Below are 20,432 nucleotides of genomic sequence, written 5' to 3'. Positions count from 1 at the left end.
ATATGTAATACAGAATCCATAACACATTCACATAGAGTCCTGACAATAAGGATGAATCTAGTCTCATCTTAAAGCAATATCTCGCGTCCAAAACTTCCAGCCTTCCCTGTCTTCTTGCACCCCTACTCCAACCAGCTGGTCGATACCTTGAGCGCCATCGGCGTTTTCGAACCTCTCCTGATCAATTTCTTCCCCTTCTCCAGTGGTGTCATTTCGGAACATGGCAGGCCAGAGAACCCCAACGCCGTCGGCACCTAGCATAGCCTCGTGTTTTTCAAATCCTTCGGCATTGAACTTGCGCTCCAGCTCATTGATAGTCTCGTCTTCAATGTCCCGTCGGAAGAGTGTGATGGCACAACCACCACCTCCAGCACCGGTAAGTTTTGTCCAGCCAATATTCGTATAGTCGACGAGCTCGCGAACACGTTCTAGACGGGGGTGAGAGACTCCCAAGGAAACCAAAAGACCATGGTTGATACTGATCAAGGTTCCCAAGTGTTGCACAGCGTCAGAGGCGCCACTACCTTGGAACTCGGCTGACGAAACTAGCTCCAATGCAGAGGCTGTAAGTTTGCCAATTGCGTCCAAGATGGTCTGCGTTAATTCAGGATGATTGGCCTTGAGTATTTTCACCTTTTCAACCTGTGTAGCGGTGGATCGTGATTGTCGAGTATCAACGAGAAGGAGTGGTAGTTTCGGGAAGTTGGCGAGACTCGTCACGGACGGTGGGCCCGATGCGTTTCTCTGGAATATCACGGCCTTTCCACCAGCCGAAACTGTATTATCAACTCCGCTAGGGTCTCCGTGTATACACAGCTCGCCAACGAATGCCCAGCGATTGATGCGCTCGATCTGGACCTCTGCCTCCCCGGGCGGCTGATCAGGGTGCGGTCCAGCAAGGGCGTGTGTCTGAAGGAGTAGTGCAGCACTCAAGCAGACACAAACGCTGGCACTGCTTCCTAAACCTGCCCCAATGGGAATCGTAGATCGGAGAGTGTAGATAAATCCGGGACTCGTCGAGGAGCTGAGGGAGAGGAAGAGGTAGAGGAAGGCAGTCGTGGATTTTATGTGGGTTTTTCGTTCCTTGTCGGGAAGATGCTTCGACACGGCCTCGGCATGTGGAATGATGGCCTCGAGACAATCAGGATCGAGGGAGTCGACAACTGAAGTATAGGAATGCTTTCGGGAAGGTCGGTGGAAGGTACTCCAAGGTAGATTGGCGATCTCCCAAGTATGATTCAAGCCAATGTCCCGAAAGTTCAGTTGGACAGTACGTCGAGATTTGGAGAGGGTAGTGACTAGAAGATAGGATCGGAGAGAGATAGCAGCGGCAAGGGCGGGTTGACCATATACAGCCGCATGCTCACCGAATACGATGGCTTTTCCCGGGGCAGATACCATGAATGGAGGAGCCATTGGCGTTGAATGCTTTCTCCCAATGAAACCCGAATTGAACGGCATTTTGCCACATATCGGACAGTTTGGTAGGTAGGTAACTGCTGACATTCGTTGGTCAATGACATTTATCGATTAGGGGAGGTCTGTTGCATGGAAGTTGAATATCACGTGATATAAACCCTTCAGCCACCGCCACGTCGGGCGCGACTGAGTCGAGCCAGGCCGGTGGTGAACATTCGTCCGAACCCCCGCAAATGTCCGCAAATGTCCGCAAATGTGGAGCGAGACAGATCCGGTTCCGAGCGTGTCACGGGCAAGACGGTGTGCACACGGGCAACAACAACAAAAACGGAGCAGACGGTTGTATTGTGCATGTAGCTAAGATGGTGTTGCACCGTGGTGCTTGACTAGCTAAAATACTTAGCCCACATGGGGCGCACTTCCCGGGCCCACGAGCACTGAGGCTAATAAGGCAGGGTGTGATTGAGGAGTCGCATGGATGCAATATCATTAGGCAGGTCGTTACCCACTTTCCAATCGAACCTTAACCTTACCTTTGAGATTCGATCCACTTCAATGAGAGACGGCTCGATCTAGACCGTGCCGTCGTCATTACCGTGTAATGCGGGACCCACTAAACATCACCGGCCGGAGCTTCAAAGACCGCCCCCAATCCGTCTGGCAACCGGAGACCAGCTCCAGGCTCTCAATGGCTTCTTCGCTCCATCGAAGCCTTTTCCAGAAGTGACTCCTCCATGGCGGTAGCATTAAAGCTCCCACTCACCCAGTGCACCAAAGCGTCTGGAGTCTGACGGGGACAACGGGTCCCTGCGGTTCGGGAGGTGCGATTTGTCCGTCCTCCTCGGATTCGTCAGTCTCGATAATCTCCTCAACCTGGGGCAGAGCTAGAGGTGCGTGAAGACGCTGCCGGATTGGCCGCGGAGGGAATCCGTTGAACGGGTAAATCCGTCCATCATGGTCGTAGAGAACACCGTTTCTGAAATCGAGCGGTCCGAACAGGAACGTGCAGTGTTTCTCCTCTGTATAGTTGCGGACACGCTAGTTGATGTTGCCAAACGTGAGGCATCTCAGAATGACCACATCCATGGCGTAGAGGGGGTATTAGCGTCTGAACTGGACAGCGTAGATGGATCGGCTATAAACGCCAGTCGGCAACTCGGCGTCGAACATCCTCTAGATTGATTTCATTGACCAGAAACTGCTTCCACTCCAATGTAGCGTCCTGCAGGATGAGTTGAATAGCAATGTCTTTGACGAATTTGACCTCTGTGTCAGTGAGGGCTCGACGCTCGGTTTGTTGTCATGCCGATGAAACGGATCGGGATCCGAACTTGGTGACCTGCGACAAGTCCCAGGAGCTAAGCATCCCAGACTAGACTAGCTGAGGCAACATGGATAACGACGTCAATGGGTTTGCGGCGCTGCCGTCAAGATATAAATCCACTATCACCGCTCTGGCGGATATAAATCTGTGGAGTCCTTGCTGTTTACCAGATCCTGACTGACAAAGACGTTCGAGCACGGCGAGCCTTTTGGTCCCGAACGAATATAGGGATATGATTCGAAGTACGAAGCGGGATCTCGAAGATCTCCTTAAGGAGGTTAATGTTAGACTCCAGTCTCACACCGCCAAGCAAAAACCGTCCTGTCCTCAAGAGGGGACCCATCACGCGATGACAGGATCAAATTACGGGCTTGGGGCTCTACACTCTCATCGCGAAGCACGCCATCCACGTGTCCGAGACGCTCGACCTTGCCATTGCTTCCCAAGTCCCCACTGTCTGCAGCCTCTTCCATTAAACAAGCTCGTCCTCCTTTCGCAACCTCTACGCATACCCAGACCTCAGACCGCCAGAGGCACCTCGTACCGGAGCCGAGATACGGCAGCTGATCGAAGCAGATCCCAACCTGCCTGTAGGCTGTCGGAGGTGGAGAGAGGTTGGAGCTTGCGGGCGGGATATCCCCGCTCACCACAGCTTGGTCTGGGCGGCTCATTCATCATCTCCGCCAGCCCATTCCATATACCTATCGGAATTCTCGAATCGGAGCTCAAAACCTTCTCTAGCAAGCCGCTTCTTCATCACCAATCCAACCGCTCCCTCTTCGTCCTTGTTCAGCTTGGCTTTGGCCCAATCGCGCTCCGTCTCGTTCCAGCCTCGCAGTCGAGCCAGACCAAAGTCAATCATAAACACCCGGTAACAGCCGCTCCTGTCACGCTGGACGATAAAGCTGTCGGGTCTAACATCTCTGTTAAGGACGCCGTGGTCGCCGACCACCTGGACGATGGCGACGGCTTGATCGACGATGCCTTGCCATTCAGATTTTGGTGCATGATCTTGCACCTTGGATAGGGAGAAACCGTCGATGTACTGAAGCAAGATCCCTTTGATATGGAGCAGTTCTACGGCGTCGGCGAGACCGATGCCGGCGTCTGGGAGCGAGAGGGGGAGATGGACGCGTGCTACGAGGCGGGGAACTAGCTTTCCCTGGATGTCACGAAGGGTATCGTACACGGTAGCCTCGGTGTTGAAGAGTTCGTGAACTTGGCCAGTCAGAAACGCTTCGATCTGGCCGTCGTCCCAACTCTCTCCCGTGTCCTCTTCAAAATCGGGGATGGTGTGAAGATTGTGAAGAAATTGGCGCGCTGCACCTGTCCGGACGGCATTGATGTACTCTTCTTCCGCATCCCTCTTCCACGGGTCAATTCCATGGTCGCTCCGAAGTTGCTCCGAAAAGCGCCTGTCATAGAGCTTTAGAAACACTGGATTGTCGGGACAGCCTTCGCCCAGAAGGTCCACGATCATACAGCAGGAGAGCGTACGGGGAATCTGGAGGTGCCGGATTCGTGCACGGGCCGTCGAGTCTGAGCTTTTTTCGCCCTGCTCGGGAATGACGCTCAAGGTCAAAACCTGACCGACTTGATAATCCTCAAAAGGAGAACAGGAAGCCATGTCTGTTGCGGTTGCGGGGTGAAGGAGGCGTGCGAGTGAACGAGAGACTGTGGGGGCGGTGGACAGGCAATGGCAGGAACAGCCAGAAATAGCACCATTTCCCCGCGCCAAAACCTTCTCTCAAATTCAGCATGGTCCAAACGGCCTTGTTCTGAACCTCACTGTTTCGCTGCCTCGTCTCGTCTTGTTTCGCTTCTCGACACTCTCTTCGCCTCGCTGTCGATGCCAACGCCCGACTCCTCTTGTCTGCTCGAGTCCTCTCTAAACGGCGACATCGTCCATTACCCATACTATGGCCGTTGTTCCTCGCCAAGTTGTCACGGATCTGACTGTATGCATCTTCTCTCCAACAGTGACTGCCTCCACCTGCGAACTGGACCCGCAAATATGGCACCGCATAGAGAAAGACCTCTACCTATATACATCTCAGCAGAGTGCATGGCTGTACGTAGCGCTAGCGAATGAGGAAGAGCTTGCAGAGGAGGACTTCCTGGTCATGGATATCAGAGTCGGCGAGCCACCTCCCAACCCTGGCTCAGGTCCCTCATGGGAGAGTCGACCTGGCGGAATCTGGGTGCTAAGGAGCAAGTTCTCTGGCACGATTGATCAGGCTGTGACAGAGGTGGACGTTCTCTTTGGTGTTGATGCCGTCGACCCCCGACCACAATGGGCTCTCATGCCATCGCCGCTCCAACTTAACGGTCAGCCTAAGGTACCGGTTGCAAGACTTAGCGTACTTTACGGCAGGGCGAAGCCGAGACCAGATGCTGGGGCGGCTTTAAGAGTCAGGGAGGATGGCAAATTCAAGATTGTTCAGATCTCTGACACGCATATGGTCACTTGTGTCGGGATATGCAAAGATGCTATTGATGCCCATGGGAGATATCTCCCAGAGAGCGAGGCTGATCCACTTACGGTTGACTTCATTGGAAGGATCTTGGATGTCGAGAAACCAGACCTTGTGATTCTCGCTGGAGACCAGTTGCACCACGACATCCCCGACAGCAAATCCGCCCTGTTTAAGGTGGTTACTCCTATCATCGAGCGTTCAATCCCATTCGCAGCCGTCTTTGGAAATCATGATAGTGAAGGCATACACACATTATCACGTGAGTAACTTCTTTTAACAAAAGAGTGCGAGTGTATTGTTGATCGCTAGTTCTTGGCACTGGCTACTCAAACCGTATAGACTACTTTGTTCCTCAAGATAATGTGCGGCCCTAATAAGATGGATCTTGGGAATGATAGCTGTTCATACTGACTAGAGTACAGGCACAGCACAGATGTCAATACTCCAGAATCTCCCTTTTAGCCTCTGCGAGCCAGGCCCAGAGCATGTTGATGGCATAGGCAACTTCTACCTTCAGGTCCTGGCTCCCGCGCCATCACAACTCCCGTTATCAACTTTATATTTCCTAGATTCTCATGGTCAAATACCGAGCAAGATACGCCAGCCCGATTATGACCCTATAAAGCAGAGCCAAATTGACTGGTTCACGGACACTTCCCAAGCGCAACGAAGCGCGCATGAGAAGGACAGTAACGACAACCGCATTCATCTATCCCTAGCTTTCTTACATATCCCTCTTCCCGAGTTCGGTGACCGCCATCTGAGTATACGCAACGGCCACCGGAGGGAACCGTCTGAAAGTCCGAGCTTCAATTCTCATCTCTACGACGCTTTGGTCAAAGCAGGCGTGTCAGCATTAGGCTGTGGGCACGATCATGTGAATGACTTTTGCGCGCTTCTGCCACAGCAAAAGCAGCAGAATGGAGACAAAGCTCAGCCTCGCCTTTGGCTATGCTATGGGGGTGGCAGCGGGTTCGGGGGATATTGTTCGTATGGCGGAATCCGATTTCACCGTCGAACGCGGGTTTGGGAACTCGATACGAGTACCGGGAGCTTGAAGACTTGGAAGCGGGTCGAATTTGCCACGGACAGAGTTGATGCGCTGGTGCTAGTGGAACGTGGAGAGGTGGTTGATCCTCCGGGGCGATGAACACAGAAGTTATGTTGTGAGTGAACCTGCTGAGGATCAGTCATTATTGAATCAATTCCTTGCGGCTCGGTGTACAAATTTCAGACTTCTTTCGATATCGTCTCAAAGAAGCAAGCCTTGAATCCCATCAAGCTACTCGTCAATGTCATCCGTCCCTATTAGCTCTTCAATTTCTCCCCGTAGTGTGTTGGCGTCCTCCTTCCGGCCCCAAACTCGAAGCCAGCCGTCCAGAACATTCATGAATTCAGGTACCCAAGAATGTTGTTAAACTCTACCAGGATGCCCGCAAAAGCACTCAAGAATGGCCGTCCTCTCTCAAAACGTACTTCTTCGATACAGAACGCTATGTCAAGAAAGGTCGGAGTTATCTAAGCGATATTGCCATCAACAAAGGCAAGGGCAAGAAATGAAGTCATATAGTATTTCCATATAGTCTCTCAAATTTATTTGCCAAACACATGACGTAGATGGCTTTCACGTGGAGTGAACCACCATATCAACTTCCCCTCCCACGGAAGACGTGACCCGACACTTGTCAAATCTACATCTGCAAAGTATGGAAACCCCCTGTCCGTTCTGGCGAGTTTGATATGTAGTTGAAGATGCTGTGCCACAAGTTTGGGTTCAAGTATCCAGTCGGGACGATACTGCCCTACAACCACCTGTCGACCGTCCTTATAGGAAACTGACATGCCGATAATAGGATGATGTGGAAGGTGCCTCTTAACACAGCATGAGACTCCTGCTACATCTTCCAACGAACATTCCGAATAGAACCAGCTCTCCATTCTTAGCGACGGAGGTGGCGGCGAAGTTGGCCGAAGGGATTGTATAAGGTCGTGATGTGACGTGGTTGACCGACTTCCCGGATTTTCCCCATCATTGTGGCAGGGACCGATGATTTGGGTATCAGTGCTCTCGTGTCCGACATCCCACGTACTGAAATAGTCTGGCGATAGACCGTCTTTATTGATACGAAGGGGCTGGATTTGAGAGATTCTTTCGGGTATATACGGCCCCAGAAATGCTGGGCGTTGTCTGTCTGTCAAGCACTGTTGTTTATTAGCATTTGATACACATACACCACTAGAATAACACCTACTATCAAAGCTCCCTTATGCCTGGATCGTACTACTAAGAGTTCTTGGAGGGATTCTGTTGGTTCTAGAGGCATGTATATCCAAACTGTATTCACAGGCAGGAACGATACATCGGATTGAAATTTTGCTTCAAGACCAGGATGGGCAGCATAGAGTCCTGCGATATGGCCTCCATAGAATGCTACTAAGTAGCCAGTGGTACCTCGCTTGTTGCATTCTAGCAGGTTCATCCGGTAGTGTTGAGAAGCCCTGGTAATAGCACCGGTGTCAAGGTTGATGACGTTGAATGGCAGGCCGAGAATAGGTAGCGTCTGAACTGAGAATAGACGAGGGCATTGGGATGGTGGTTCTATAGATCGTACTTTTAGACCCTGCATAACGAGAACTGGCCGGGTTCAACAGGGCTCAATACATCTTTTGCGTTTGACCAGGCTTCCATCCGATATAGGAAAACAGTCCCTCTAGAGTGTGATATGCGTGCGGACAAGGCGGCACGCCCGCATGGATTCTCCGCACCAACCACCCTTAGGCGAACCACCTCGAGAAAGGAAAACGAAGCGGTGATGCAGTTGGTGCTCCAGACTTGAGCGGGGCAAGTTAGACAAGAGTTGCGCGCCAATCGCCGACGCTTGTCCCGCATTGCATCCGCCCCAGAGCGACCTGCAGCTGGGTCGACAAATCTGTGCTCTTCGCCGACATGCCCACGGGGCCAGCTTTGGGCGTCCACCGTCCTCATCTTGGTCCTTCGGCGTCATCGCTGATGCCGGAACAAGGATGACAAAGGCCGGTTCAGTGTCGTGCTTCGCCTCGGCTAACTCGAAACACTGCGAGGCGCAATTCCAGCGATCATTCAATCATTCTTGCCCTACGTCTTTGCCCCCCTCCTCTTCTTGGTCAATTGGGGCTCGGTGAATGAGGTGCCTGGAGTCGCCGCTTGTGCTTGGCGGGCGTTGCTCGACTGGTTATCCCGGTCAATAGGCAGAGAAGCCGAAGGAACATCAGACTGCATCAAGCTCTCCAGATCCTGTGATAGCCCGGTTTCTGGGGGCAAGGGGAAGTCAAAGTTCGACTCGGACGGCAACTGGTCGATAGCTGAGCAGATCCTCTTAAAGTGCGCGGGCATCCATGTGTCGTAGACATTCTTGGTAAAGCGATATGCCGTCCACTTCTCCTTGCCGTCCAGCTCTGTAAAGTCGAAGGTACGGATAGGTTGGCGGTAGTACTTGATATCCTTCCCATCCAGCACCGGGTAATGGCCGTAGATCCGTACCGACCTATCGTCGTGTGAAATAGAGAACGCAAGGATTTGCCTGTGGACCTCGCCCTCGCGATTCACAGCACGAAAAAGCTCAGCAGTGGCCCGCACTGCAAGGGTCATGCTGTGGGCGTTTTGGCGGTCCGCCGTATCGAGCGCCGCAGCGCCACACTTCACCTCGCACGTCAGGAACGGGAAGTACATGTAGTATGTGGCCATGAAGAGGGACTGGTCTCCAGTGATAAAGTCGCCAATGAAGGGTGACAGCTTAGTGAGTTGCTCCTCGGTGAATGCCTCTCGCCTGAAGCCAACGGAGTAGTCGGGCTGAGGCCGAGTGCTGGTGAAGGGGATCGAGTTGTTCCACCCTTCATTGACACTCTCTGTCAGGATGTCAAGATGTTTTGCACCGAATGTAGCAAGACTTTCGGCCGAAGGAACAATGAGCCGAGTGACATCTTGAATGACTCGTGCCTCATTCTTGTCGTATATCTTCTCGCACGTAGCCTCAAAGATGTCGTCGCGGAAGAGGGTGTCGCCAGGAACTGGCTGCATCTTCCCTAGAAGGGACCGGCATACAGCTTGGCTGGCATCGGCCAAGTCCAAGGGAGACTTGGTCATATAGCTGCCTTTGATCTCGAGCAAGGTCTTATAGCGCGGGTCTCGATATGGAGCGCTCTTCTCCTCCCGCGGCTTCTGGTCGCTGGGTGTCATGGATGAGGCAGAGTTCGACCGCTTGCGGGAAAGATAGGACGAGGATTTCCTCCGCGCGAGTAGACGCTCCATGGTGGGAACCTTCTCTGAAGGCTCTTCTGGCCAACACTGTTCCTCTGGCCAGCGCCCTTCCGTTACCCAGACTCTGATCGGGTCAGTCGCGCTTTCGGAGGTGCCGACTGTCGGTGGTTCGTTACAGGTGCGCACGGCAGGACGTGCATGGGATGTTCGTTGTCGCTTCTGGGCTGGGCCGATGCTAGGCTCGGGAACGGTGTCGACAGGTTGCTTGCGCTTACGACCTCTACTTTGCACAAGCGTGGTGTTATCCTGTACACAGCTCAGTTAGTGGCCCATTGCAATGCAAAGATAGAGCACCGTACTTGTTGAGACAGCGTCTCGTTGATGGTCGACGGACGGGGGCGATTGCGTGCGGCGCGTTTGGTTGCGGGCTGCTTTGGAAGGCGATCGAGTTTTCGAGGTGCGCTTTTGCGCGACGGGATGCCCTGGGGTCGCCTGCCTATTAACCGTTAGGGAAGATGCTCTTCTGCGCCGCGAATAATGAGTACCTTGATCATTTGGCGCCGGCAACGGGCGCCCCCTTTGGGCCGCTGTCTGGGCTCGAGTGCGGGCCATGGTGATGAGAACGGAGAGGAGATGGGCGACGGCCAAGTTATGGGCGCGGGGAATTGAGGTGTCAAGATGGAGTGTCAAGATGAAGTGTCGTTGGGGAAATGGCTGGCAAGGGGCGCCTTGCCTACGGGACCCACCAGTAGTGTGTGTGTATTTAACGCCTGGGAGATCCGCTAGGACATAAGGCGTAGGACCCACCAGTAGTTGTCGCAGCACCCAGCCAATCATTAGGCGCCTCAGTCACCGCTTCGCCCCGATCCATCGTTTACGCGGCGGCCACGTCGGCACGAGGCACAAAAGATCCGAACACCCATATGCACTTCTTATAATAACCAGAAAACGACTTTAAATTACGCTCTTTTTCCCGGTTGTTTTGCTAGCGCTCTCCCACATAAATCTGCAGCCGCAGGGGCCATTTCCTTAACAGCCTGTTTAGAATCCTCTCGCTAAGCACCAAAAGAACCCTGTACACTAACATTGCAAGGTACATGGCTGTTAGTGCACAACCCAGTATGCCGAAGAAGGCTCTGAGCGCAGCGAAGGGCCTCTGAGGCGGAGACCCTGGAGCCCGAGAGGAACGAGGGCGGAACGGGTCCCATTTTACGAACGCGAGCCCTGCGAGCAGTGAGGGCTACTACAACCCCATTCCCTAAAGCCTGCGTTGCAGGCAGTCCCCTAGTTGTCACTAACGCTCCAGCAGTTTCATCTGGAGATACCTCAATGCCAACCAGAAATATCCTTTTCTCGGCCAGTACGGGCTATTTATCCCACTACCTAAAAGCGAATGGGTTTAACCCCGTCAACTAATCTGACCTTGACTTGCTCAGGCGGCCTCCATCACATCTTCCGACCAGTTCACCAGTAAGTCGCAACAGAGTCCCGCAAAACAAACTCAGGTCGTTGCGTGCTTTGTAGAGTTCATGCTGGTTGGGTGCTGGCTTGTCCCTTTGGGAAGGATCTTGGATGGCTTATTTCAGTCTCCGGGGCGTCCTGAACGGGCGGTTTAGAAGCTTCTCCTCCAGAGCTGGAGGTTCTCCAGACTTTTCAAGATGGAAAATTGTCATTAAACACCCACCACGGGTTGGTTCCCAGGCTGCTACTGCCCAGAGGACCGAGAGCAGGGCGGCGTGAGGCTGGGATTAAAGGAGCCGTATTCACTCAAGGGCGTCTCAACGAGCGCAATTCCAAGTGGAAGCCTAGGAGTTATCGATGCCTGCTCACAAGGAACTCTCTCTTGGACATGGATACGGGACCTACCAAAAGATCAGAATGAATAACTGCAATGCATATAAAACGAAATGGAAATGATGAGCAGCAATCCAAGAGGCATGATTGCCCTGGTTGTTTGTAGGGTGACTGGATGTATCCTGTCGTGTGTTGGATCCGTGTTAGTCGCATTCATCGGTCAGAATGTCCCATCTCTTCACGGATCGACTGACTTCGTACCAGGCAGGTACCTCCACTGCTGCTGCCTTTGTTACTGACCTCAGGGGATAACTTATTATAGGTTAGGTAGTTTGTCCACCAGGCAGCCAGTGACCGAGTGTAGTCACACGTGGACAGTGACAGAAGCGGCGGGGGAGAATCCACTCCAGGGCTTGCTCCTTGGAGGGTTGGACAAAGGACCCCAGGGCTGTCTGTCCTCTTCCCCGAGTTAGGCACCCTTCTTCAGGCATCACTGGATTCCCCAGGTGGCCACACGCGCGCTGCTCAGCATGGTGTGTGTGCTGTGTGTGCTCACGTGCGTGCTGCACCCAGCATTTCCCTCTGCCCCACCTCCAAAACTCGACTCAACCCTCCATCATCCCTCCGGATCGCGCTCAACGCTCCATCATCCCTCCGCGTCGCGCTCATCCATCTCCAGATTTGTGTGCGCACGCCCTCGGTCATGACTGCTTCGCGAGACGCTGGCAGAGGCGACCGAAATCGCCCGGCAGAAGAAGATGGTGGTAGGACCGCCGTCGACAGCGAGATGGTTTCGACGGGGCAGCCACTGCAATCTGTTGCTCCCATCGACACAATCCTCAGACAGCACCCTAACGAGCGACTGTATGTCAAGCCTCTAGAATGGACAGCACGCCACCTTGAGCTCCTGGGCTGTCGCTATCTGCCAGGCCACGGGCGCCCCCGCCCGTGGCGACCCTTTTTCTACTATCAGCTACCGCCCTGTTCTTCGGCAGACCCCCTCCAAGATGATCTTGAAGATGGCATCAGTGGTAAAGGCCACAGGGGACGCCACAAACTGAACAGCTTGGAGCATAGGCGTCGCTTGTCTAAGAGGAAGAAGTTCGGGACGCGGTATGCGATGCGAGCCATCGGGCTCCTTCCTCTGAGCTGGCGAATACATAACACAACTAAACTTCTGGATTGGGGACCACTTCGAATAATTTGCCCCAACGCCAGTTTGGACTTTGATTTCAAGGGTAAGCGCGCCGCCTTGATCCAGCCAGTCAGCATCTTTGGCAGTAGGCGGCCTTTTAGCTTTATGATGAAGCCACCCTATGGATGGGAATCCCCTCATGACCATGTTCAAATACCCAACTATCCGCTCGTCATCTGGCTGGACTACGATGCCTTTGTTGCAAAACCGCGGCAGGCGAGATTCACTGCTCATGACAACGAGCCTGTACAGGCCCTGCGGGAGATCCGGTATCGTCACGTCAACCCTCCCAGCTGGGAGCATGACCCGTACCTTGCTGCAGCCTTGATCGCCCTGGCCCAAAAACAGCGCCGCTGGGAGATGGATTGGGGCCCCAGGCTGGGTCGCCGCCCTGTTGATCCGTCGCACGTATTCACGGTAAGCAAGCCAAGCCCAACCAAAACTGCTCAGAGGGGCGACTGCCCGGGCGTACATGCACCAGGCCTCGCAAAACTAACTGTCCATTGTCTCAGACCAGAATGGTGGTCGCACGCTTTACACCACGGCGTCTGTGGTACGTCTATACGGCCGACATCCCACTCAACTTCCTCAATAAGTTGGACCGACCATCTGTTGCAACAGATGCCCCTACCGCGGTGGATATAATACACGACCAAGTCGAATCCCGACCATATCACTCGTTCCGCGACCGACTCCTCGAGCGGCTGGGCCTGGCCAAGAACGAGATGAAGCAGCAGGGCGTCAAGCGCAAGAGACGGGAGATGGAAGAGGATAGCGCGTCGGACTCGTGTTGGGACTCGGGAGAGTGTGACTCGCCCGAGGCCACGGAGGACGAGGACGAGGAGGATGGGGACCCGAAGAGGGGGGGCCTGAAGAAGGAGAACTCGTCAGAGGACCAGATGGGTGACGAGGTGGGCCATGGATATTGAAGCGCCCATCACCGGGCTCAAACCTTGCTCCTTGCTTCGACACTTGACTTGGTCATACTATCTATTGCCCAGGAAATTGTGTCCGTCGCCCTCGAGGGGACGCCATGGAGGTAGTCCGAGTGCTCGAGACGGGCGACCGTTCACGATGTGCGTCTGATGTATTAGTATTGATGTATTATTATTACCTCTGCCCGCATAGCTCGCATGGCTAGCAAGTATGCTCTTTGACCAAGGCCGCAGGCAGCACAGCAAGTATCAGAGAGATAGAGAGAGAGAAGGGGGAGAATGGGATGGAAGTTTCGGTATTTCACTTTGCTAGTAACTACCTACCTCAACTACACGCACCCACCACCATGGGGAGACAGTCGGTTACCAACGAGAGGTTTAAATCTCGGCGAAGGAGTTCCATCTCAAATACAGAAGTACTTTATCAACAATTCATTTAGAAATTCCGGGCTAAAGATATCGTCTAACTGCCCTTATCGGCATTGCCTGCAAACGCGCGGCAACGGGAGCCCTTGCCTATTACCTATGTGTGGCCGGGCGCCTAGCAAATTGTTGGCCGGAGTGAACGATCCTTCCGAGCGCTCTACAAGGCACCGCTTAGTGGTTCGCGTTGCGGCGAACGCCAACCGGTGCATCCAATTAGCCGGCATGTAACGATCCCCAACCGCCAGGATTGCATACATCTTGAGCTCTCACACTCCTGAACCTAGAGGATTGTTCTGCCAGAGGAACCAAGAAGCCGCTCCTTTCAACTCAATCATGCTGGATTTACACGGTCAGCTGTGCTGGACTGCCAGCGTTCTACTTTTACTACGTGCCGAACCTTGCTCTCGGGAGCGGGCACAGGGGCGGCACCGGGTGTCCCACGAACATGGTTTAGCCCAGTTGGCAGTGCTCTGCAACCATCAGAGGCGAGTTGTCAACTCTTCGCGAGGGCTGTGGCAGGGAGCCATTTCGGGCGACTCCAACTCACAACTAAACACAGGGGGTCTTGTTTCTGCCAAACAAGCGTAAGTCGATGCCAGAGACAGGAGTATCACGCCCACATCTATATTTAGTACCGGCGAATAGAGAGGAGATATAGATTCTGCCACCAGCGCCTCTATCCTCCTTGTTCAATTCCGAATCAGCTTTTCGGAAAGAGTCGCTCTCGGTACTTTCCATGCCGTCGCCGTGCACCGATCCAGACGCCAACTGTGAGGGCGAGATATCCTCAGGCATACCAGGTTGCGCCACATCGACGAATTTCTCTGAAGCTTCTAGCGAACCAGCCTCATTGGGCATGCAAGGGGGAGGCACGCGGCCCTTGTAACAGCCCCAATCGAACCAGCCGTGACGATGGAGTTGATTCATCCGGACTTGCGGAATGACATCTCATTACTAGGATTCGCGAAAGCTACAGCCACTAACAGTGAAGGGGAAGTCCGTGTCCTGACAGCGGTCGACGAGGAAGACATACGAGAACTCGAGGCACTGCTGGCGAGATGGAAGCAGGGAAGGCGAGTTGTCTACCTTGTGAAGTGGAAAGGCTTTCCAGATGAATGAAACACGTGGGAGAAGCGTACCGCCATAAATACCGAGATGGTGGATGAGTTTGACGCCGTCTATCTGGAACAAGAAGGAAACCACGAAGGCGTGAAACTGCTCGACAAGCGAATGCGCCAGAGCAAGTCAGAGTATCTTGTAAGATGGAAACGTCATCCTAGCATCGAAGATTCATGGGAGAAAGGGTCGACGATAAACCATAGACGTGTTAGGGGGTTCGAGTTGCATAGGGGAAGCTAACTGAAGCTATGAGTGGCGAAGTGACTATGAAGAAGTCTAACATGCCCTTCCAGCAGATCCGTAAAGTTGTTTACCAGCCGCGACTGGCACATACGAGCGTGATGCAAAAACAAGCACAACACGGCAGCGGCAATCAACTATAGATAACAGTATGAATTTCTGACAATTAGAAGAAAACCATCTAGAAAACGCTAGAACGTATCCATGAGAACTTTATAAACAAACCATCTCCCAGATCCCTCATTTGAAGACAAATCAGAATAGATATAATGTTATCGATGCAATAATTCACTTTGAAGCCAAGCCATCCTAGATGTTATTGACATTGCAATGGATTATACCAACTGCACAACAGCTATGCTGTTCTTAACGCTCCACTATCCTTCGAACCGCCTCGGCCCGGGATGTTTCGAGCAGCCGCACGACCGCCTCGCGGTCGGATTCGGCGGCCCGATGCAGCGGCGTCTGCCCTTTCTTATCTTGCGCCTCGATGGCGGCGCCCTCCTCTAGTAGAAGCCGCACGACCGCCTCACGGCTGTATTCAGCGGCCTTATGTAGCGGTGTCTGCCCTTCCTTATCTTGCACCTCGATGGCGGCGCCCTCCTCTAGTAGAAGCCGCACAACCGCCTCATGGCCATATCTGGCAGCCCGATGCAGCGGCGTCTGCCCTTTCTTATCTTGCGCCTCGATGGCGGCGCCCTCCTCTAGCAGAAGCCGCACAACCGCCTCGTGGCCATATCTGGCAGCCTGATGTAGCGGCGTCTGCCCCTCCCCATTCTGCACCTCGATAGCGGCGCCCTCCTCTAGTAGAAGCCGCACGACCGCCTTATTGCCTCCTATAGCGGCCTGATGCACCGGCATCTGCCCATACTCACCCTTCGAATCGATGGCAGCACCACTCTCAAGTAGGAGCCGCATGACCGCCTCGTGGCCTCCTAAAGCGGCTATATGCACCGGCATCCACCCATACTCATCCTTTGAATTGATGGCAGCACGACTCTCAAGCAGGAGCCGCACGACCGCCTTATGGCCCAGCCCAGCAGCCCTATACACCAGCACCCACCCATCCTCATCCTTCGAATCGATGGCAGCACCACTCTCAAGCAGGAGCCGCACGACCGCCTCGTGGCCTTCTAAAGCGGCCATATACACCGACGTCACCCCATGCTCATCCTTTGAATCGACGGCAGCACCACTCTCAAGCAGCAGCCGCACGACTGCCTCGTGGCCCTCCCCAGCGGCCCTATGCAACGGCGTCAGCCCAAGCTCATCCTTCGAATCGATGTCTACAGCAGTTTGGGATATCTTGTCCAAAATGTCTTGTAATGTCCCCAAGATCTCATACTTTGCTACAATGTGTAAAAGAGTCGTCCCTTTTGCTGGACAGTAACGTGAATATCTGTCCATCGCCTTGTAGATACGCGTCCATAGGTCTACAAGCACGTTTGATGGCCAAGCAAACAAAACCAGAAGGTCGTCTTGGGGGGCATCCTTTGCATCGCTTTGTTTTGTATGTGCCACCCATGAGGTCGTAGCATAATTTAGTAAAGGAAAATCGGACTTCATGTTGACAAGTGAGGAGTCTGTTGACTGGCCGATCTCCTCCATCGCCAGGTAGCGAATACAGGTCCTGGACAGCTGAAAGTGTGCTCCTCTACTTAGCGTATCGGGTGACATTGAGTTGCCGACCAGCGTCAAAAGGCCCTTCTCCATGAAGAAGTCCTTGACGGACTGGTGGATGAACTGGACAGTCTGCATATCGGATGTGACCTCAGCAAGGCCGTGGCTGAGCGTCCGAAGCTGTTTCTCCATCTGTTCGCTGTCCAGCACATCCTCCGCGTCCCGGCATGCCTGTAATGACCGGTATGGGCAATCGACCTCAATAACCATAGCCCATCGTAACTCGTCTATTGATAGAGGCCGAGTAGCAAAACATATCCATCGGATAAGCTTAAGGGAGGCCGGCTTCATGCTCTTGATGAGTTCCTGGTATAGTTTATCAAGATCTTGGGGGATCGAGTAGACTGCTGCTTTTATCTTCTTCGGCCCGGCACCTTCACGTTCAAGATCCAGCACTTCCTTCACCACCAGACGCGCCCACATGAAGACACCAGAGGCGCGATTTGTGATAAGGGCCGGGACCGTAGATGTTCGCTCGCGAGAGTTAGATAGCTGGCCCTGGACGTAAGTAGATATATCTCGCGCATTTTCATGCTCAGGACATATCTGAAACTCGCAAACCTGATCCAGAATCGGATAGTGACGGCAAGTGACACAGATGCGACATCGTCGAGCGGTGTTTGGCAGAGTCTGGAGCAAGGTTTTGAACCATCGAAAGAGTTCAACCGCATTATCTTTGCCACACTCGTCCAAGGCGTCGACGAACAACCAGACTGAGTGGGATTCGAGCATCTTCGGAAGACACGACTCGAAGAAGTGCAAAAGCTCTTTTGGATGCCACTGCCACTTCTGACCTGGCTCGCCGATCTGCTCACGTCTCCGTTGAAATTCGTCGACCAGGTTGGAGAGCGCAGAAGGCACCTGGCTAAGGACCTGATGAGCAATAGACCGAAAGAAGCCGAGAGGAGTATTTTGAAGCTTGTCGCCGCGGCCGTGAAAGAAGAAAGACAAAACAAGATTACTACTGTATGATAGTGTCTCTTCTTGTATGTCAAGGGCATATTTGAGCAAGGTTGACTTCCCCGAACCCGGCTTTCCCTTGACCCAGAGCAGGCCTGAATTGGATGCGGCCCAGTTCTTGTACATCTCGTGTTCGAGAAGCCACTGGCATGTTCCCTTGGTGGCTGTTTCAACATCTTTGGCACGATCATGCATCTGCGGAAAGGCCAGCGATTGTAAGCAATCTCGGTCTTCCTGTGATAATCTCGGCCGTAGAGGGCCTATGAGGCTTTAATATGATTTCTGCTTAGTTTGATCGAATCGGAGTGTTGCTTGGTCACGTACGCCTTCGTGCTTTAAGCGCCCCGAAAACGAGGGACCTGATTCGCCCAAGGGCCTTCTCGTACTCATGGTCTTCTGGCCCAAATTTGACCATTTCCGAGTGCGTACGGTCGATGGCGCAGATATGCTGTGGCCCATTCTCCCACGGTCGGCAATGCGTGGCGGAGGCCTTTGACACTAGGACGGCGTCCGGTCCTGTCATCTCCCACCTGCCGCTTTCGTTCTGCAACATGTCAGCATAGTTCATCTAAAGCTCATCGACAGAGACATACCTTCTGGGCAGTCGGCGATCTGCGGGTTTCGAAGAAGCAAACAATCTCGGATTCGCCTCGGCCCCGTAATGCCTCTAGAAACTCACGCTGCTGGATGGTAAGGATCTGCGAGCTGAAGGGTCCTATGGACTCCAACAGGAACCGGTTTGGGCCATCCTCAACCATGGCTATAAGGGAGCTAATATCCATACCATCATGTGGGACGCCGAAGAAGGCGATTCCGTATACTGCTCGTATTAGTTTCTGGTCCAGCTCGTCCGTGGACCTGGAGAGGGATATGAGGGTCTACCGCGGTGTGAGCATAATTACTAATAGACAGACAGATGGGGTAAGTGGGCACACCTGCTTCACGATCAGCCCACCAAGGCTGTGGGCAATAAACACGATCGGGCGAGATGCGCCGTCCATCGCCAGCCACCGAAGGTGCGAATGAAACGCCGTCCCGAGATCTTCCAAGTTCTGGAAATTGTTGCTCTGCGGAAGAGCCGAGTCGTAGCCATATATCATAACACGCGCAATGGGCTTGTTATCGCCTTCCCCGGTGATATGTTTCGGAACTGAGTCCCGTAGCCACATGTGCTCTCCTCCCCTCTGCTTGAATGACCCGAATGCGTGTCCGCCGAGGCCGGAGATCGCGATAAGGCTAGAGAGGATGAATAACGTGGTTTAAAGCGAGGTGGCAATACATACTCGACCTTGTGGTCCTGCGGGGGAGGGGCGTAGAGTGTTGTGATGCCAAGGAAGTCACGGTCAAGCGTCATGACCCTCGATCGATTGTCTGACGTCGCAGGTAGAGGAATCTGCAGGTCGTAGGGCACGTTCCGAAAAGAAACCGTGGCCGTCTGTGAGCGCCCATGAACCTCGACGGCCAAGGATCGGACATCCGGGTCAGCAGAGTCATGCTTCTTTGCTAAGAAAGATCTTAGATCGTCTGAGTTCCAGTCGAGGGGTACGCCGCGAACGCAGAAAGTCGGCACCGGTTGGTGGTCGTGAGCCGGGGGTGGTTTCACGTATGACCACCACCATCCGATGCCTACTGCCAGGAGCGCGGCCAAGAACGTGTATAGCTCAGCGGACATTTTGATGGGTACGAGGGGAAAGGGTGCTGTCGTGCACAGATTCACGAAGCCGCCTTCTAAACGCCGCAAGGCCTCCAGTGGCTGCGCATTTTCTGCCCAATGGAACAGCCAATCACTCGTGCGCCCGCCTTCGCCAAGTGTCAGCGGTATCTTTAGACGCCGCAACTGCAGTCACATGATTCCCATTTATCTCCCACTAATGAGAGTAGCAGAGACAGGGATCTACAGGAATCTTGATTACTGAAGAGGGCAATCAGTGCACATGATTGCAGTTGCGGCGTTTAAAGGGATAGGGCTTATAAAGTACAACGACCCACCCTGGTATTAGAGATTTCTCTTTCTCTTTTGCCAGGAGAATGACTACCTCCAAAAAAGATACCTCTTGGCCCCTAAGATTTCTATTACAATAGAAGTCACCGACCCCACCACATACCCACTATTTACGTGCTTTCACGGCCTGGCTATTCGGCCGCACCCCCCTTGTGGGTCTTTGGCCCTCCCCTGCTGGCGGGGTACCTACAACCCCAGATTTCTTACACCGAAGTCTCTAGCAATACCTCTATTTACAGAAGTATCACTTTAGAGACTCCCCACAAATAGATCCACCGGCCGTCTAGTAGCACAATCAGGCCAGTAGCCCCCTATAACTTCAGGGCCTTCAGGCTAGTGGCCCCCTATAACTTCAGGACCTTCAGGCTAGTGACCCCCTATAGTTCTAGGGTGTGACGATCCTTAATCCTAAGAGGTACAACTACTTCATAGGACCGGAGGCGTGTGGGTTTATGTAAGCAGTAAGTAATGGACGCTGCTAAGCACTGGTGGTTAATCATAGCTAAGATAGCTTCACTTAAAGATGCTTTATTAAATAAGATACTTTAAATACTAAGAAGCTATTTAGAGTAGATATCTAAGGGTAGACATATATCTATATATATATAGACCTTATTTTATTAG

At 53.2% G+C, this 20,432-nt stretch overlaps 7 protein-coding genes across 7 annotated transcripts; 2 read left to right on the top strand and 5 right to left on the bottom strand.

Moving 5' to 3' along the window:
• Positions 1–63: 63 nt before the first annotated feature.
• Positions 64–1,461, bottom strand: E0L32_008272 (uncharacterized protein; the record flags this gene model as incomplete). The annotated part of the gene is made up of 1 exon (XM_031143108.1): positions 64–1,461. One exon carries the CDS (start codon positions 1,459–1,461, stop codon positions 64–66), a length of 1,398 nt encoding a protein of 465 aa, XP_030992414.1.
• A 717-nt stretch (positions 1,462–2,178) lies between these two features.
• E0L32_008271 (uncharacterized protein) lies at positions 2,179–2,505 on the bottom strand (the record flags this gene model as incomplete). The annotated part of the gene is made up of 2 exons (XM_031143107.1): positions 2,179–2,457; positions 2,497–2,505. 2 exons carry the CDS (start codon positions 2,503–2,505, stop codon positions 2,179–2,181), a joined length of 288 nt encoding a protein of 95 aa, XP_030992413.1.
• Positions 2,506–3,410: 905 nt separating this feature from the next.
• On the bottom strand, positions 3,411–4,370 carry E0L32_008270 (uncharacterized protein; the record flags this gene model as incomplete). The annotated part of the gene is made up of 1 exon (XM_031143105.1): positions 3,411–4,370. The coding sequence occupies one exon, from the start codon at positions 4,368–4,370 to the stop codon at positions 3,411–3,413; it is 960 nt and encodes a 319-aa protein (XP_030992412.1).
• A 292-nt stretch (positions 4,371–4,662) lies between these two features.
• On the top strand, positions 4,663–6,370 carry E0L32_008269 (uncharacterized protein; the record flags this gene model as incomplete). The annotated part of the gene is made up of 2 exons (XM_031143104.1): positions 4,663–5,479; positions 5,643–6,370. 2 exons carry the CDS (start codon positions 4,663–4,665, stop codon positions 6,368–6,370), a joined length of 1,545 nt encoding a protein of 514 aa, XP_030992411.1.
• Positions 6,371–8,335: 1,965 nt separating this feature from the next.
• E0L32_008268 (uncharacterized protein) lies at positions 8,336–10,069 on the bottom strand (the record flags this gene model as incomplete). The annotated part of the gene is made up of 3 exons (XM_031143103.1): positions 8,336–9,763; positions 9,817–9,953; positions 10,003–10,069. 3 exons carry the CDS (start codon positions 10,067–10,069, stop codon positions 8,336–8,338), a joined length of 1,632 nt encoding a protein of 543 aa, XP_030992410.1.
• Positions 10,070–11,954: 1,885 nt separating this feature from the next.
• Positions 11,955–13,375, top strand: E0L32_008267 (uncharacterized protein; the record flags this gene model as incomplete). The annotated part of the gene is made up of 2 exons (XM_031143102.1): positions 11,955–12,863; positions 12,959–13,375. 2 exons carry the CDS (start codon positions 11,955–11,957, stop codon positions 13,373–13,375), a joined length of 1,326 nt encoding a protein of 441 aa, XP_030992409.1.
• A 2,157-nt stretch (positions 13,376–15,532) lies between these two features.
• Positions 15,533–19,478, bottom strand: E0L32_008266 (uncharacterized protein; the record flags this gene model as incomplete). Its single annotated transcript, XM_031143101.1, has 5 exons — positions 15,533–18,066; positions 18,131–18,350; positions 18,400–18,684; positions 18,742–19,042; positions 19,090–19,478. 5 exons carry the CDS (start codon positions 19,476–19,478, stop codon positions 15,533–15,535), a joined length of 3,729 nt encoding a protein of 1,242 aa, XP_030992408.1.
• Positions 19,479–20,432: the final 954 nt, after the last annotated feature.

The sequence above is a fragment of the Thyridium curvatum genome, assembly GCF_004353045.1.
Source record: "Thyridium curvatum strain D216 chromosome Unknown NODE_54_length_294788_cov_77.042876, whole genome shotgun sequence".
NCBI lineage: Eukaryota > Fungi > Ascomycota > Sordariomycetes > Thyridiales > Thyridiaceae > Thyridium > Thyridium curvatum.
The sequence above is the reverse complement of the archived record's forward strand: the minus strand, read 5'-3'. Positions and strand labels throughout refer to the sequence as shown.